This window comes from Ornithorhynchus anatinus, chromosome 7 (assembly GCF_004115215.2).
Source record: "Ornithorhynchus anatinus isolate Pmale09 chromosome 7, mOrnAna1.pri.v4, whole genome shotgun sequence".
NCBI lineage: Eukaryota > Metazoa > Chordata > Mammalia > Monotremata > Ornithorhynchidae > Ornithorhynchus > Ornithorhynchus anatinus.
In genome coordinates, this window is record NC_041734.1 from 78,080,007 (window position 1) to 78,098,321 (window position 18,315).

Here is an 18,315-nt window from a genome sequence, read left to right on the forward strand (position 1 = left end):
AGACTTGCCCAATGTTGCACAGCAGATAGGTGGCAGAGCTGGGATTAGAACTCAGGTCCTCTGACTCCCAGACCCCTCCTCCACCCCACAGTGCCCTTTCCAATGGGCCACACTGTCTTTTGACATACATGGTGGTTGGTGGACTGGAGGCCCCAATGTTGGGTAGGGATTGTCTGTATCTGTTGCTGAAGTGTACTTTCCAAGCGCTTAGTACAGTGCTCTGCACACAGTAAGCGCTCAATAAATACAACTGAATGAATGAAAGGAGGGAGGTCTTTATCGTCACCGTTGGAGTTGTAAACTATTTAGACCCATGATTCCCGGGATGAAACCTTTCTATGGGTGGGAAAGAGGAACTCAAAAAAATTTAACATCAGAGTGATAGCGTATAAATGCTGCGTTCTGGTTTTTTCTGATCCTGGCCTGAATTCTGATCGTCAAAGAGAAAATTGCTATTGATGTATGAGTTGAAAAATGCTGCACCGTGGCTGTCCTCACTTGCAGAGTCGTCATTTTATGTTGGCGCTGATAATCGTTGGCATCCCAGGATCAAAGGATGCTAAAGAGATTGAGAATGTTTACCTTAACGCAATCACAAGATAAAATGTACCAACTCTATCTTGGGAGAGCAAGAAACGGAGGCCCAACATTGGGGTTTATAGTCCTACTGACAGTCCGTCCCGTGATTAAACCCATTAATAAGCTCCCGTCTCGACTCCTTTTCCCTCGGTGTTCTTGTGATCCTTCTAGATTTGAAGTCCTGAGTTTTCTAATGCTGTGCTACAACTCTGCCATCGTCTATATGCCTGCCTCCTCATATCAGTCGCTCTGCCGGATGGGCTCCAGGTGAGATGTGGACCGTTGCTTCCCCTCCGCTACGGTGATAGTTGATACGAAGGTGATGGTGGAACCGCCGAGACCACTGATTCCTTTCAGGTTTCAGGGCGCGATTGCTTTTATTATATTATCTCGGCATTAGAAGCGAAGTCGCCTAGCTGGCCACGGGCTTTGAGTCAAAGAGATCAACAATCTGATCCCATCTGTTAGTTATTTAGTGGTATTTCTCATTATTCCACGGGTGGGTGCGTGAGATCCGGGGGTAAAAGTCCTGAACGTGGGCAAAGCCTTGGACAACTTGATCTTTTCCACTTTTTCAGAGTTTCCCTCAACTCTGAAATCTCCTGTCTCGGTCTCCGACTTGTTTTACGTCGTAATTTTAATAAGAGGAACGGCCATTTGTGCCAAAGACAAGCTTTTAGCCAGGCTGAAAAATAATTTCACGGCTCTGCCCGTAACTTAATGGACCTAAGTTGTCCGGCTTATTAATCATTTACAATAGGGGAATTTCCATAGCATTTTAATTGCATTTCGGCGTTTTAGAAAATCCCTCCAATTGTTGGATATTGAGACGATTTGATTGGTTGAGTTTTTTTGAGTGCAGATCACTGAAATGGATGATTGGGGAACATACAAAAGAGAGAATTGGATGAGCTGCTTGCCGCAGATCGACAAATACATAAACCAGTCAGTCAAATTTATTGAGCGCTTAATGTGTACAGAACACTGTATTAAGCGCTTGGGAGAGTACAGTATAACGGAGTTGGTCGACACATTCCCTGCCCCCCAGCGAGCCGAGAGTCTACCGGGAGGGAGGCGGACATTCATATAAATAAATAAATTATGAATATGTACATAAGGGCTGTGGGAGAGGAGAAAAAAGGAAGCAAATTCAAGTGGAAGGGTGACACGGAAGAGAGTGGGAGAAGAGGAAATTAGGGCTTAGTCAGGGAAGGCCTCTTGGAGGGGGACGTCCCTTCAGTAAGGCTTTTGGGGAAGAGTCATTATCTGCCGGATATGAAGAGGGAGAGCGTTCCAGGCCGATGGCAGGATGTGGGCGAGAGGTTGACGGAGAGATAGACGAGATGGAGCTGCAGGGTTGGCATTCGAGGAGTGAAGTGTGTGGGCTGGGTTGTAGTGGGAGAGCAGTAAGGTAAGATGGGAGGGGGCAAGGTAATTGAGGGCTTTAAAGTTCAGAGTGAAATGAGTATAGATATAAAAGAGCCAAGTGAATCAATCAGTTATGAACAAATATACCACCCCATCCACCTCCGGGTGATTGAGTGCTTTAAAGTTAAGAGTGAAATGAGAATCGATGTTAAAAAGAACAACACATCCCAGGTGAATAAATCACTTACGAACAAATAGACCACCCCATCCTCCTCCTAACCACCGTCTCCGACCTCGGTTTTGTGGTTGAATTCTCTCCTGGCCCTCTTCCTGCCTCTCTGACCGTTCCTTTTCAGTTTTTTGGTCCTCACCCTGTTAACTGAGGGTTTCCCATCCTGTCCGGGGCCAGAACTCATCTTTACCCTCTCAGGTGGGGGCTTCGCTGACAGTCTGCTTCGACTCAGACTCTCCGTGCCCATAAGATCAGCTGAACTGGTGGGACAGTCTGGATTTGTCAACCGATCCGGTAGATGTCCTTCCCCCTCTAGACTGAAGACCCCATAATAATAATAATACTCATTATGGTTCTTGTTAAGTGCTTACTACGTTTCAAGCACTGGGTGGATACCGGCAAATGGGGTTGGACACAGTCCCTGTCCCACATGAGGCTCAACATCTTAATCCCTATTTTACAGATGAGGCGAGTGAGGCCAAGAGCAGTGAAGTGACTTGCCTGAAGTCACCCAGCAGACATACGGTGGAGCCGGGATTAGAACCCTTGACCTTCCGACTCCCAGACCCGTACTCTGTCCTCCAAGCCACATTGCCTGTGGGCAGGGAACGAGTCTACCAACTCGGTTATTATGTACTCCCCCAAGATCTCTGTGCAATGTTCTGCACACCATAAGCGCACAGTAAATACCACCGATTGCTTATGTAGGGGCACCTGTGCTGGACAGCAGGTGGAGAGTTCATGGCTACAGAACTGTGGTTCTTTTCAGCCTGGCACAATCCTTGCTTTTGTTCATTTGGAAATTGAAGTGGCTGGATTCCAGTACCAAGTAAAATGTCTTTGCCAAAAGCGAACTCCAAAAAGCCCATTTGGCCGAGGCAGACCCAGCCAAGTTTTCTTTCATGTTCTTGCGCCTCCTTTCTATTTCCTGTGTGTCTGTTTTAGTAAGCTCGCACGGTTCTCTCCCAGTAGGCCCGTTATCAATAACTGGTGAATTTTTAACTTACAGGCCTTCAGAATTATTTTGGCCTTTTACCCTTCCATTTTCACCAATGTAGTTTTTAGAGAGTAGCCTTCAGCCTGTGCAGAACGGATATAATTCCTCTCAGCTTATTCCGAAGCCTAGCAGAATAGCCCTTTGTAACATGACCCACACGCTTCTTTTGTTCAATTTCTTTTATGATTTTTGAAAATAGTCCGGGTGATTTTAGCGTCTCCCCTTGCGTTCGATGTTCCTTTCATTAGCGCTTCTCTGAGCCGTTTAGATCAGGGCCTACTTGTAGTTGCCTGCCCCGTCATAGGAACTAATATCATTAAAATCCAATCTTTTTGAGTGCCAATAGGGTGCCGAAGCCTACACCGTTGGGGTTGACTGGATCGAAGATCCTAACGCGGTGCAAAGGTTGCCCCCGGATTCCCCCGTGCCCCAGCTTACAGTTGCTGACGGGGCCAACCGACTGAATCAATCAGTGGTATTTCCTGAGCACTTACTATGTGCAGAGCACTGAACTAAGCACTTGGGAGAGTACGGTATAACAGAACTACTTATTGAGGTCAGCAGGATAATACCAGCAATGTAATCGGGTCACCTAGATTGGAGCCTGAGGAGATTTCCAGGATAGAACACCCCAAGTCAGCATTGTAGGCTTTTTTTTTTTTAAATGATTTTTGTTAAACGCTTATTATGTGCCAGCACTGCTCTAAGCAATGAGGTAGATAGACACTAATCAGACCATGTCCCACGTGGGGCTTCACGATCTTAATCCCCATTTTACAGATGAGGAACCAAGGCCCAGAGAAGTGAAGCGACTTGGCCAAGGTCACGCAGCAGACAGGTGGCGGAGCCGGGCTTAGAACGCATGTCCTTTTCATTCGTTCATTCATTCCGACGTATTTATTGAGCGCTCACTGTGTGCAGAGCACCATACTAAGTGCTTGGAAAGTACAATTCGGCAACAGATAGGGACACTCCCTGCCCAATTTCAGGCTCACAGTCTAGAAGGGGGAGGCAGACAACAGAACAAAACAAGGTCCTTCTGACTCCCAGGCCCGGGTTCTAACCCCTAGGCCACCCTGCTTCAATAGGTGACCTCCCTCCACCCCAACACACAGTCCCCTTGCAGATGTACTGATCTGACTGAACGGGAACCATCGACCTCCTGGGGAGGCAGCTGATCGGGGCATTCTCTTCACTCTCCGAGAAGCAGCATTGTTCCCTCTTACCTCAGAGCGCTTTAATGATTCATCAGACTCCTTCCCCAATGGCCGCATCTGCCAGATCACAGTGCACACCGACAGTGAAGTCTCCGGCACTGAATTGGCCAAGCCAATTTTGCCAGCTTCAGCTTAGAACCAGCTCCACCAGTCACAAGCAACTGTCATCCAGGGGTAGGATCCTCCTGCCATTCCTCTCCAAAGGCCTTCTCTGACCTTCAAGTCCTCGTGTGCTAAAAATACTCCCGTTAATAAGCTGCCCAGAGGCACCAGATGGACGACTTAAAACTGAGCTCAGTGGAAGGGGCTGTATCTCCTCCAGTTCTACCCCGTTTTAACCGACCTCCCAGTTAGGAAGGGCTGCCCGCGTTTATCGCCGGAGTTCACGTATTTGAAACTAATATATTTCAAATATATAAGAAATATAAACTCGTTTATATTCCTCTGTTCAAGTCCCCTGGGTTCGATTAGTATTTTGACCCCTTTAAAGATTCCGGGTATCGACTGTGGGGGAATCACAGCTAGTCTTTCCAAGCAACCGTGCCCCAGTTTTCATTTGGTGATGTCCAGTACTCCTAAGACCGGCGATACTGTCAGGAAGTTTAAGTAGTTCTTACTGTTTTTCGAATTATGGGCCAGATTTTTGAGCAGGGCGTCCGGCCGTTTTATTTCATGCCCCGTGGGACCTAACGTGGGAAGTGTTTGTTTTACTAGGCTTTGCGTCAGTGGGTTTCCCCGCCAACACGAGAAACACTGGAAAGAAATTTGCGGACGAGTAGTATTGGATCCCGACTTCATGGTGCAGCTTCTCACGGGAGTTTACTATGCTATGTAAGTAGAGTGGTCTTTGCAGAGTGGAGATGTGTCTCTCCCGTTCCCGTGTACGAACGTGAACCGCCGCTGTTCCACGACGGGACAGTCGTCCTGTTCCTCTTGGTTTCACTGACTCATCACTTTAACCGCTTCCGTTTTGGAGGTACTCTCAGATTAACCGTAAAAGCCGTTAAATTGCCAGAATGAGATATCTGAAAGGGGGAATTTCCTCCAAAAGGAACCACCCTAATGAGTGTCAGGTTTAAGGGTGCTTGAAATCAAATGCTCTGGCTCGCCTCCCCAATAAGTGCCGGCCCAATCCGTGCATTTCGGAATGGAATATCGTTCTCACAGAGTGCTGTTAGCTTTTAAATCTTGATGGCTTTCTTGGACTGTGACCATACCTAATGGCTCAGTTAAGAGTACCGGGTTCCTGATTTGACTTCGGAATGCTGGGGTGTAAGTACAAAATAAGTGGGTTTGGGACCTAGGGAAATTGTTCTTTTTGAAGGTTGGTCCTTTCTGCCATAATGAACGTTTTAAAGTTTTCATTACGTGTTTTGGTTATAATGCTGTTGCGGAACTCGGGAGCGTTCTTCCTACGACTCGCGGCTGCCTAGAGGCAGGGCGGTATGGTTTCGGAAGGGGCAGTTTTGCACACGTGTGCGTTGTTTGTCGGAGTAAATCCGGCAGCATGAGTTTTTGTGAACATTGGGGTTTTCAGGAACCCAGCCCCTACATCATGGCAGAACTGACTGTATAATGTAGTCAACATGGCCTAGGGGACAGAGCACGGGGCCCGGGAGTCAGAAGGACATGGATTCCAATCCCGGCTCCGCCACCTGTCCGCTGTGTGACCTTGGGCAGGTCACTTTTCTGTGCCTCCTCTGTAAAATGGGGGTTACGATTGAGAGCCCATGTGGGCCGGGGACTGCGTCCAGTCATCTGAATAGCTTATATCTACCCCAGCGCAGTGCCTGGCACGTAGGTGCTTAATGAAGACCCTGAAACAAAATGGAGCACATCGGGATTGAGTTGAAGAAGTACTGCATTCTGAGGCTTGCTCTCTTTTCTTTTGTAGATATAATGGCCAATGGGATCTTGGCCAGGAAGTCCTGGATGATATAATATACAGAGCGCAGTTGGAACTCTTTTCTCAGCCACTACTGGTAAGGAAGTAGGTGCCGCTCCGATTCACTGGGTTATTGGAGAAATTTCCTTCCGAATGGGTTTTCCCCAACGTTTCAATAAATCATTTCATTTCCGATCTCATCCGGGAGTACGGCTTTCTCGATACGTACAGTTTTCCCTCAAAGTGAAGGAAGATTCCACTCCGAGAGGCCTTCCCAGACTAAGCCTCACTTTTCCTCATCCCCCACCCCCTTCTGCGTCACCCTGACTCCCTCCCTTTGCCCTCCCTCTCCCACCCCAACCCCGCAGCACTCACGTCCAGATCCGTCATTTGTTTATATTGATGTCTGTCTCCCCTCCTCTAGACTCTAATCCCGTTGTGGGTGGGGACTGTGACCGTTTATTGTTGTATCACAGTCTCCCAATCACTTAGTAGGATGCCGTACACGCAGTAAGTGCTCAATAAATACGATTAAATGAATGAAGAAAGAGCAGCTGGAAGGTCAGGGTGGGGCCCACAGTGCTGACCCCAAAAGGGCTGTGCTTTGTTTTGTTGCTGTGCTTTTCGTTGCAGCCCCTGACACTGCTTTCGCTCCGGCCTCTGTGTCCCGTCATCCTCCCCGACCGGGGGCTCACCGAGAGCTCCTTTCTCAGTTGCAAAGCTCCAAGCTGGCCCGACTGTCGGTCAGTAGTATTTATTGAGCGCTTACTGTGAGCAGAGCACCGTACTAAGCGCTTGGGAGCGGACAGTGCAGCAATAAACCGTCACATTCCCTCCCCACAACGAGCACGCGGCCTGCCTTGGTTTTCTTTTCAGCTGAGAGGCGGAATCATTTGAGGCTTTGTTTTACCTCGTCCTCGAAAGCATTTCTTCTGTTCCCCCTTGTTTTCATTATCCTATAGTTACATTAATTAAGTGCAATAATTACATTAAATGTTACTTATATTAATGTCTGTCTCCCCCTCTAGATTATAAACTTATTCCAGGCAGGGAATGGCACTGTTTATTGTTGCCTTGTCCTCTCCCAAGTGCATAGTACAGTGCTTTGCACACGGTAAGCGCTCAATAAATACGACTGATTGATCGAATGAACGAACGACCCAATTGCAGCTCACCTTAGAGCAGCCATTCGAGCGAGTAGCCCACCGCCACCCATTCCCTTCACACGTCCCGTCCACCTAAGCCACGTTGAAGGTGAGGAGGCCCGCGCTCTAGAAAGCTGACTTTCATGCAAGACTTGGCCGTTTGTGATCCTGCCAGGTTGTTGACCTTGAGGCCGCTGGTACGGTTTTTCACGGAGCCGGCCGAAGTGGGTGTCGGGGGGGAGATGCGGGTCTCGCAACCACAGAGAAGACTGGGCGGAACCGCAGCCCTGTAGACCTCTAGTTTGGGTTTGAATTGTAAGATTCAATTACTCTCTCTGCCTTCAAGGCCTTAGTGGCGGCACATCTCCTCCAGGAAGCCTTCCCTAAGCGCCCCCTTTTCCTCTTCTCCCCCTCCCTTCTGCATCCTGATTTGCTCCCTTGGTTTTCCTCCCCTCCCAGCCTCCCAGTTCGTGTAAATATCTGTCATTTATTTATATTAATATCTGCCTGCCCCCTCCCCATCCACACTGTAAGCTTGTTGTGGGCAGGGAATCTCTCTGTTGACTATGTCATACGCTTCCAAGCGCATAGTACAGTGCTCTGCGTACGGTAAACGCTCAACAAACACGATCGAACGATTGAATGAATAGAATGCCGCAGTAATATTTTCCTGACGTCGTTACAAAAGTCTGTGATCGCCTTAAGCACCTGATATTCACCCCACCTTCAGCCCCACAGGTTCATTCAATAGTATTTATTGAGCGCTTACTATGTGCAGAGCACTGTACTAAGCGCTTGGAATGAACAAGTCGGCAACAGATAGAGACAGACCCTGCCATTTGACGGGATTACAGTCTAATCGGGGGAGACGGACAGACGAGAACAATGGCGATAAATAGAGTCGAGGGGAAGAACATCTTGTAAAAACAATGGCAACTAAATAGGTTATGTATACTTGCATAATTTATTTTAATGTCTCCCCCGCATCTGGACTGTAAGCTCCCGGTGGGCAGGGAATATGTTGCCAACCCTATTGGATGGTCCTCTCCCAAGCACTTAGTACAGTGCTCTACACAAAGGAAAGCGCTCAAAATTGTTGAGCAGGTTGGTAGTCCTTTTAGAAAAAAAAAATCTAAGTACTTGTTAAGCTCTTATTCTATGCCAGTCACTGGAGTAATAATATTATGGCATTTGTTAAACGCTTGCTATACGCCAAACACTGATCTGACTAAGCCCTAAGGTAGATTTTAGATAATCAGGCTGGACACGGCCTCTGTCCCAGAGGGTACTCACAGTCTAAAATGGAGAGAGGAGAATTTAATCTCCATTTTACAGACGAAGTAACGGAGGCCCTGAGAAGTGAAATGACTCACCCAAGATCACACAGGAGGCACGTAGCCAAGCCAGGATTAGAACCTAGGTCCGTGCTCCTTCCACAAAGCCATGCTGCATCCCAAATCCTTCTTAAAACGACCTTCCATCAGAGAGTTGGTTGGCCAGATTCTACTTAAAAAGAGCCCGGGCTTAGGAGTTAGAGGTCATGGGTTCCAATCCTGGCTCTGCCACTTGTCAGCTGTGTGACTTTGGGCAAGTCATTTAACTTCTCTGTGCCTCAGTTGCCTCATCTGTAAAGTGGGGATTAAGACTGTGAGCCCCATGTGGGACAACTTAATTACCTTGTATCTACCCCAGCGCTTAGAACGGTGCTTTGCACATAGTAAGCGCTTAACAAATATATAACAAACAAAAAAATACTTTGGGGAATAATCACTTCTCTGCAGTCACATGCAGAGTATAGTAGAGAAAGAGAGAGTCCTGCTTAATAAATGGTATTTATTGAGCGCTTTCTAGGTGTAGAACACAGTATTGAGCACTTGGGAGAGTACAGTGCAACAAAGTTAGTAGGCGTATTTCCTGCCCACAATGAGCTTTCAATCCAGAGACTGTACATTTCTCATTCTTAGCAAATTCAGAAAATCAGTGATGTTATACGATTCCAACCTGGCAATAGATTCTCCTTAAAAAAATAAATGGAACGGTGGGGTTAGAGAATAGAGAGTGGGGTTAGTGATATTTGAGGATATCCAAGAAAAGCAGTTTAGGGAAGGAGTCCTGGAGAGTTGTGCTGCTGTTAACTTTTATCTAACGAAAAGTTTTGATGTCAGTTACATTTTAGGAAGTGGGTCCCTAAATATCCAACATAGCGTGCAAGGTTTATTATTGTTGTGTTTTTTTTTAACTAGCCTCACGACATGCTACAGATTCCTTTCCTGCCTTGAATTTAATTGATCTTTCTCAGTTTAGTTGGGACGTGGAACAAAGAGTTGTGGATATTTTTTCATTGAAAATAATGGGTGGAAAAAGTCACCATTTGAACTCGGTTGGAGTAGTTTTGGAAAATGCCTTTTTGGGCTTTAATACCAGTCAAAATCTTTCATCGAATGCTCATAATGAGTCCTCTTGAGCACACTTTTTGTTCCGTGTACTTTTGAAAATGCACTCTTGAAATTTCCTTAACAAGGGGATTCATTGCACCGTTATACTAGAAACTTTAATTAAATATTGAACTTGAAAAATTGGTCACTTCACCCGAGCCTTCCGTACTAAATGGAATGGATCGTGGGAGCTCTGAAGTTGAAGTCCATGGTAAAATGACTTTCTGTCCTGATTTAAACTGAGTGTTAACACACAAGAAAATTGATGTCCATTTCAACCACAAAAATCTATTTAATTTTTTTCTCTTCAGTTCCAAGAGATTTTGTGAATTTATGTTCATAAAATTCCTCTTGTCCCTTTTTCCTACCAGCTCCCCCAAACTTTCACTTAAGGCTTTTTCTCTGGTCTCTCGATTCCCAATCCTTTGCAACTTTCCCATCTCTTTAACGATAGTCACGGGGATACCTTAGGAAAAATTAAGGCTTGATTTTTTTTTCCAGCTATTGATTTAGAATTAGGATGGGGGGATGTTTCTGACTCACCTGTACTGACTTTATAATAATTATAATAATTGTGATATTTGTTAAGTTCTATGTGCCGAGTACTGTATTAAGCACTAGTTTAGATGCGAGATAATCAGGGCTCACATTCGAAGTAGGAGGGAGAACAGGTATTGAACCCCCATTTTGCAGATGAGATTGAAGCCCAGAGAAGTGAAGGTCACCCAGCAGACAAGTGGCGAAGCAAGATGAATAATAATAATAATGTTGATAATAATAACGTTGGTATTTGTTAAGCGCTTACTACATGCAGAGCACTGTTCTAAGAGCTGGGGAGATACAGGGTCATCACGTTGTCCCACGTGAGGCTCACAGTCTTCATCCCCATTTTACAGATGAGGTAACTGAGGCACAGAGAAGTGAAGTGACTTGCCCACAGTCACACAGCTGACGAGGGGCAGAGCCGAGATTCAAACCTATGACCTCTGACTCCCAAGCCTGGGCGCTTTCCACTGAGCCACGCTGCTCTTCTAAAAAAATAAATAAATAAATAAATAATGTTGCTGTGCCAAGCACTGTTCTAAGCACTGGGATAGACACAAGGTAATCGGGTTGTCCCACGTAGGGCTCACAGTCTTCATCCCCATCTTCCATATGAGGGAACTGAGTCCCAGAGAAGTGAAGTGACTTGCCCCAGGTCACACAGCTGACAAGCGGCGGAGCCGGGATTAGAACCCATGACCTCAGACTCCCAAGCCCGGGCTCTTTCCACTGAGCCACGCTGCTTCTCAAGGAGATGATAGCCAAGGTCTTTTAACTCCCTGGCCTATGCTTTTTCCACCGAGCCACATTCCCGCCATCTCACGCTACCCGTTCAGCCAGTTGAATTCTCCACACTTAGTTCCTTGGTTGGAAAGCTGCTCCCCGAAATATGGTTGGAAAGCAGGGCAGTCTAAGGAAGCGGCTTCTGTGAAATTCGGCTGATTTCATTAAGCGATTCAAGTGATCGCTCTGCAGCCCTATCGGCTGGGCTCACGATACCTTCATAAATGCCATCTTCTACGGGTAAGAATCCGTATATTGGATTTAGTTTTCCAGAGAACATAGATAAGCATTTGTTCCCCATGTATTTTAAAGTGGCGAAATTCAACTGCCCAGGGAAACGCTCAGACTGACTAAATTATTTTCTGGCCACTCAGACTGGGGAAGTGGGGAAAGCAAGTGTAATAGGAAATCAAGAGCGAATTATTACTGTTATTATTATTGTTACTATTTATCTGAGTGCTTTTATTACATGCCAAACACCGTTCTGAGCTCTGGAGGAGAGCAAGCCAATCAGATTGGACACAGTCCCTCTCCCGCGTGAGGCTCCATCACATCACCCGTGTTCGTTCCTCCTCGATCCATCAGTCCGTGAGATTTATTGAGCACTTGCAGTGTGCCGAGCGCTGCACTTAACGCTTGGGAGAGTAGAGTACGACAGAGGTGGGTAGACACGTTCCCTGCCCTTATCGAGCTCAAAGAGAGGCCTTGTCGTAACTGGTCTCAAATTCCAACTCCAAAATAAAGATCGAAAGGTTATTATTGGTTAAAATAACCAACATGGTTTTTGAACTGGTTTTGCAAGAAAATAGAGAAAGGTTGACCATTCTTGGAGTGGCCCCTCCTGCTACTTTTTGTAGCCGCGTCTTCCCATGTGGAAGTGGAAATTGGCAGTGAAGTTGGGGCGCTGATACCTGGACATTGCTGTTGAATAGACTATTTCTTAGCCTGGGCCGCCTTCTAGGGACTTCAGATTAGGCGAAGTAAATAGCCAGCAGCCTGGATTCCCTAAAGATCCCCAAGAGAATTCTCACCATCCGTCGGTCATTCAGGTAGACATGCTGAACTCTGGGACACGGGGACGAACTCCAAGGCCCAGAATAAGGAATGGACGCAGGCGAGGCGGGCAGCAGCCCCCGCCACGATCTACCTCTTTTATGCAAATTTCCGGGAGCGAAGCGAATTTCCGAGCGGGATGTTTTTTGAGGCTTTAAAGAGAAGGACCGATGAACGGTGGATTTGCCCATTTGGAAAGGGGAATCCGCCACCTTCGGGACGACCGCTCTGTTTAGTTCCGTTGCTTTATTATTGCCCGATCCGTTTTTTTACTAATGTTAGTCTTGTGACGTGCTTCTGGCCGTCTCCGAGCAGAATTATTTCAGTCCTGGGCAAACTCAAACCCGGCAGGAAGATTTTAGTCGCAGGCCTTATCATTGAAAATAGTTTTAGGGCAGCCGTGGTTTCATCTTTTTTTTCCCAAATCCTCCTTTTGTGGTAATCCGCTGCTCTATTTAGGACATTTGGCAAGTGTATTACACTCATCGACCGGGGAAGCCGAAGGCAGCCAGGCCTAGTGGGAAGGACGTCGGCGCTACAGTCGGGAGACCTGGGTTCGAGGCCCAGTTCAGTCACCGACCGGCTGTGTGACCTTATTTCCGGGGGGTCTTTTTTTTTTCTTTTTCCCCACCTCGACTCGTCACTCTTTCCAGCTGGGAGATCTGGCCCAGCTAGAAGCTCGGTACAATTCCAGGTGTTGAACATGCCTAGAATTTCACCCATCTCCCGTAGGTTGCAAACGCCATGAAGAATTCCTTGCCGTTCGACGCTCCCGATTTGTCCCAAGAGGGCCAGAAAGTACTTAAAGTAGAGGTGACTCCCACAGTGCCGCGGATCTCTCGGACGGCGATCACCACAGCTTCGATCCGCCGTCACCGCTGGAGGAGGGAAGGTGAGCGGGGTTCCCCAACATGGGAAGCAGCCCTCTCCATTTCACCCGTTCCACGAGCTTACCGTCTTTGTGTCCTCTTTGCTTCATCCGTGACTGTGTACTCGACGACTGCTCTAAAAATGGGCCGAGCTGTTTCAAGCTTCTCTGCCGTTAGGAATAGATAAAGACGGGGAGAAAAGAAATTGCATAAAATTCCTTTTAGTGGAGTTTTTCCTTATGGATCAAAATTTCTTTCATCAAGGCCGCCAGAGGGGTAGATGCTGCCGTTACATGTGCATAAAAATATTTTTTTTCTCTCATAACTGAGTGGTAAACTAGATGGAGTCGGGGAGGCTGCGACATTTTGGTCATAGAGGAGCGTTTTCTGTTTGCACACGTGTCGGCAGTGTCATTCTAAGGCGGAATACCCGGCCGAGCAGAGAGTGTCAATCATCGGTAGTCATCGAGCGCTCTCTGTGTGCGGAGCACTGTGCCGAACGCTTGGGAGAGGACGATTTAGTAGAGCCGACAGACAGGGTTCCTGTCCGCAAGGAGCTTCGTTCTAGACGGGGAGACAGACGTGACAATAAATTACAGATGGGGAAATGGCGAATGTAAGGAAATTGACATAAAGGCTGAGGGGCTGGAGGTGGGGTGAGTCCGAAGCGCTTGAAGGGTTCACAGCCCAGGGGAGGGTCAACAGGGTGGGGAAAATGAGGACTTAGTCAGGGAAGGCCTCTTGGAAGGAAGGGTGTGATTTTGATGAGGCTTTGAAGGTGGGGCGAGCGATGGACCGTCGGCTGTGAAGAGGGAGAGGGTTCTGGGCCCGAGAGAGGATGGAGGCAGGGGACGGGGCGGTGGTGAGTTGGCCAGATGGACGTACCGGGGGAGTAAATTGGTTTCACCGGAGTGAGATGTGCGGGCTGGGTCGTAGAAGGAAACGGGCGAGGTAAGGTAGGGAGGGGGCGAGTTAACCGAGGGATAAGAAAAGCCTCCCCCCAGAGAAGGCTCGGCCCTCCCATGTTCTTCAGACATTTTTATATGCTGCTTTTACTGTTTCTCTTTATTGCGTCAGGTGCGTGTGCGTCCCACAGACCTCCAGCGCTGGGGGGAGTCGAACCGCCTCGAGCGTACCGTTGTCATTTTAAGCGTCCACGGTCTCGTTTGCCCCGTTCATTCTGCCGACTCCGCTGCTAGGTTCACCGGCTCGCGCGCGGGCGTCCGCTCGGAGGGTTTCCGTTTGTACGCCGTCTCTCTCTGAACCTCCTCTTTCCTCCGCCGGGCTCGAAACGCTCAGCAAGAAGTAGCACAGCTCCGGAGCACTAAAATCTTATATATGTTGAATCCCAGATGGCTTCGACTTCTCAAACGAGGCCGACCGGAGCGCCCCCGGCTCCCCGCTCCAGCGGCGCTCCGCAGACGTGGGGACCAAACGTGCGTCAGCCGGGGAGGCGCGCAGGACCCCCGAGTCCGGCTCGCCGGAGCCCACCTCGGCAGCAGCCGCCGCAGAGGGTAGGACAGAGATGAGGAGGCAGAAGGCAGTGAGGCGGTGGCCGGAGAAGGAGCCCGACCCCCTGGCCCCAGGCAGACCATCTTTCCATTCTAGCGGGGGTTTCCACTCTCCCGGGGTGTCCTAGCCGCTCCTCGCGCCCCGCTGCCCCTCCCCCGTGTGGCCCGGCCCCAGGTCGAGTACCACCTTCCGTCCTCGCGCCCTCCGGCCCGGAGCCTGCATCCCCGTGCGGCCGGAGACCAGCTTGGCATGGCCGGTGACCGGACCGAGCCCGGATTTCTCCCCTCCCCCGAGTCGCGTGGTCGCTTGCAACTTTCTTTCTCGCTGGGCATGCGCGACGGGAGGAGGCCGAAATGCGCCCAACGAACAGGAGACCTCGTCACCGTTACCAGCCGTTACGGGGGGCCCCCGGTTTCGCCCGTATTCCTACTCGATGAACAGTAATAATCATTATGGTACTTCGGCATCAGTCATTCATTCATTCAATAGTATTTATTGAGCGCTTACTATGTGCAGAGCACTGTACTAAGCGCTTGGAATATACAATTCGGCAACAGATAGAAACCGTCCCTTCCCCACGACGGGCTCACAGTCTAATCGGGGGAGACAGACGGCAGAGCGGAACAGAACGAAGCAAAAACAAGACCATATTGTCACGATAAATAGAATCAAGGGGATGTACACGTCATTAGCAAAATAAATAGGGTAATAAATAATAAATACAAAGGAGTACAGTGCTGAGGGGAAGCGGGGGAGGAGCAGAGGGAAAGGGGGCTCAGCTGAGGGGAGGGGAAGGGGGAGGAGCAGAAGGTGGAGGGGGAGCAGAGGGAAAGGGGTAGCTCAGTCTGGGAAGGCTTCTTGGTGGAGGTGAGCTCTCAGTCATTCATTCAGTTATATTTATTGAGCGCTTACTGTGTGAAAAGCACTGTACTGAGCAGTGGGGAGAGGACAGTATAACAAACAAGCACATTCCCTGCCACGAGGACCTCACAGTTTGTGCAGTGCTTTCTGTGTGCCCAGCACTGTTCTAAGCACTGGGGTAGATTCAGGTGAATCAGGGTGGACACAGTCCCTGCCCCACATAGGGCTCACACTCTAAATCCCCATTTTACAGAGGAGGGAATTGAGGCCCAGAGAAGCGAAGTGACTTGCCCGAGGTCACACAGCAGACTCGTGGCGGAGCCGGGATGTGAACCCAGGTCCTTGTGACTCCCAGGCCCGGGCTCCAGCCGCTAAACCACGCTGCTCCTGTAGAGGAAGGAGGTCTGTAAATAGGCTAGTCCAAAGTGGGTCAGCCCTTAGCGGGATGGGGACGTAAATTGGAGGTGCCTGAATGGCCTCCGAGTTTGATCCCGAGCCCAGCGCTGCCGGTCTCTCCGGCGAATTTTCCGGGCCCGATAGGCTGCCCCGGTGTTGAGCGGATCAGCGGATCGAGTTGCTTCGTGCCTGCCACTTTCCAACAGTCATCCTGTCAGGAAAACACATTCCCCTCGGCGCACCGTGCATTGGAGTCACGGGCCCCTCTTATCAGTCGATCAGTGGCATTTATTGAGCGCTTACTGGGTGCCGAGCACCGTACTACAAGCTCTTGGGGCACAGTCCTATCGTTAGAAATGATGACGCCCCTCTCCGAGACACCCGGCTGCTCTTAGAGGGGACTAGAGAATCCCGAGAGCACGTTCTGGGACGTAGGTGTTCGGAAGAACACCGTAAGAAGAATATAACTTCTTCTGAGGAGGAAAGTGTTTCGTGAGCGTTTCAAATACCCTTTATTGCAGCCTCTTTGGTTTTCCATTTCCTCTCTTCCAGCGGTTAAGTGTTCCACGAGTTAACGTCACTCCAGAAAAAGAACAGAGTAAAAAAAAAACGCATAAAGGACGGGTTTTCGAGAGTCTCGCCCATAGCGAAAGTTGGTTCCGGCCAAACACGAATGAGCCCTCGAGGCGCATTTCGGGGAGGAGTCCTGTTCTTTGGGGCATCCGAAATCTGAGCATGCTCAGGAAGAGTCTGAACTCAACTTCTAACCCTCCATCCGGGCAGAAGGGCCTCACTTCAATTAACAAAACGTTGCATGTGCATGTTCCCGAAGGTTGTGTAGAAGTCAGTGCTGCTTTGTAGAGAGTCTCCGTAAATGTCTGTGAAATGTGCAGCATTGCCCTTCCGGTGTTTCCGCATCTCTTGATACGATCCTCCTGAAGGCCCCCCTTTCCCTGCTTAAGCAAGTGAAGATAAGAAAAATGACAGAGGTCAGATGAGGCCTCTGTCCGATCGATGCCGCCTCTTAAGCCGGGATCAGAGGAGGGTGGGAGCGACCAATTCGGGTTTCCCGACAGTACCAGACTTGCAGATTTTATGGTGAGTATCTGGTATGTGTTCGTATAAAGCTGAGAACCGTCGAGAATGTCTGGGTATATTAACGGAGGCTTTGCTTTCTGTTCCTCGTAAGTGGGGGGGGGGGGAAAGAAACACCCAGGAAGAGAAACGAAGGGACGATCTGACGTTTGACGGAATAAGTTGGAGGATTGGAAAAGTCCCTTGTACGCGTAGGAAAAAAATCCTCCTTTATGTTACACCGTCCTGAAAAGAGGTGCCCCCAGACTGAGTTTGGGGTTTTGAAAGAAAATAAGAACGCAGGAATGAGAAAAGCAGTTCTAGGATGATTTCAAAATCTAGTTGTGGGCGCTGTTCTGTCGAGCGCTTCTTCCAGTTTTGTAAGCTGTTTAAGGCATACATTTATTGCCAGGAAAAGCAAACCAGAAAGGACCCAAAAATACAGTTGTCTGAACTTAGTTTACTTGGCACTTACGGCCAATAGGAAATGATAAGACCCACCCGCTACCTAGAGAGATGCTTGATGATTCTAAGAGATAATGTCACCAAACCCCTTCCATACAAGGGAAGCTGCGTGGCCTAATGGAAGGAGCACGGGCCTGGGGGTCCGTCGTCGTGGGTTCTTATCCCGGCTCTGCCACGTGTCCGCTGTGTGACCTCGAGCGAGTCACTTCACCTCTCCGGGCCTCATCTCTAGAAACGGGGGTTAAGACTGTGAGCTCCATGTGGGACAGGGACTGTGTCTGACCCAACTACCTTGTATCTACCCCGGCGCTCTGATCGGTGCTTGGCCCTTAGTAAGCACTTAACAAATGCCACAATTATTAACTTACTACAGTCACCAATTAATCTGTAGGAACTGAGCTCTGGTAAACCTTGTTAACCGCATGTCATTGAATTGTTCTAAATGTTCCTCTGAATGTGCGTTCACTGGGTGAGGAAGAAATCCTCCCCCCCCCCCCCCCTTCTCTTTTGGGGTTCCAAGCCAAGTTCCCTAAGGGCAGCGTTTTAAAACGGAATTAAATCGATAAAGACGTTTGGGCTCGTATAGAGTCACAGTGGGTTTTTGTTTTTTTTCATTAAAAACAGAGGGTGGTGAGACTGTATAAAGATCTTTCCTGCATGGTCTCTCTTTCCTTTTTCCCTAACTCTTTAGCCCTTGAGCTCCTGAGCTGCTTCGGCCTCTGCATGCAGCAGGATCCAAAAGCTAGCACTAAGCCTCTCAGTCTCTTCTCATAACTGAATAGATCCATCCAGTGACGCCTTCCGCTCCCCTCGTGTTTTGATATTAGCCCGTTGAGGAGGGTATCTTTTAGCTCCCATCACTCTTTTTCCCCAGTGCACCTTGGCTGGTGAGCGTCCGGTG

At 48.7% G+C, this 18,315-nt stretch overlaps 1 protein-coding gene across 3 annotated transcripts in view; it reads left to right on the forward strand.

Moving 5' to 3' along the window:
* Nucleotides 1-18,315, forward strand: part of FAM126B (family with sequence similarity 126 member B) — a 70,057-nt gene that overhangs the window by 41,986 nt on the left and 9,756 nt on the right. For 2 of the 3 annotated variants that reach the window (XM_039912755.1, XM_029068429.1), the window contains exons 8-11: nucleotides 751-846; nucleotides 5,108-5,224; nucleotides 6,288-6,375; nucleotides 12,970-13,129. In XM_039912755.1, coding sequence (XP_039768689.1) covers nucleotides 751-846; nucleotides 5,108-5,224; nucleotides 6,288-6,375; nucleotides 12,970-13,129 — 461 coding nt within the window. Of the gene's footprint in view, nucleotides 1-750; nucleotides 847-5,107; nucleotides 5,225-6,287; nucleotides 6,376-12,969; nucleotides 13,130-14,458; nucleotides 14,621-18,315 lie in introns of all 3 variants that reach the window. The other variant, XM_029068426.1, reaches the window with a different exon arrangement.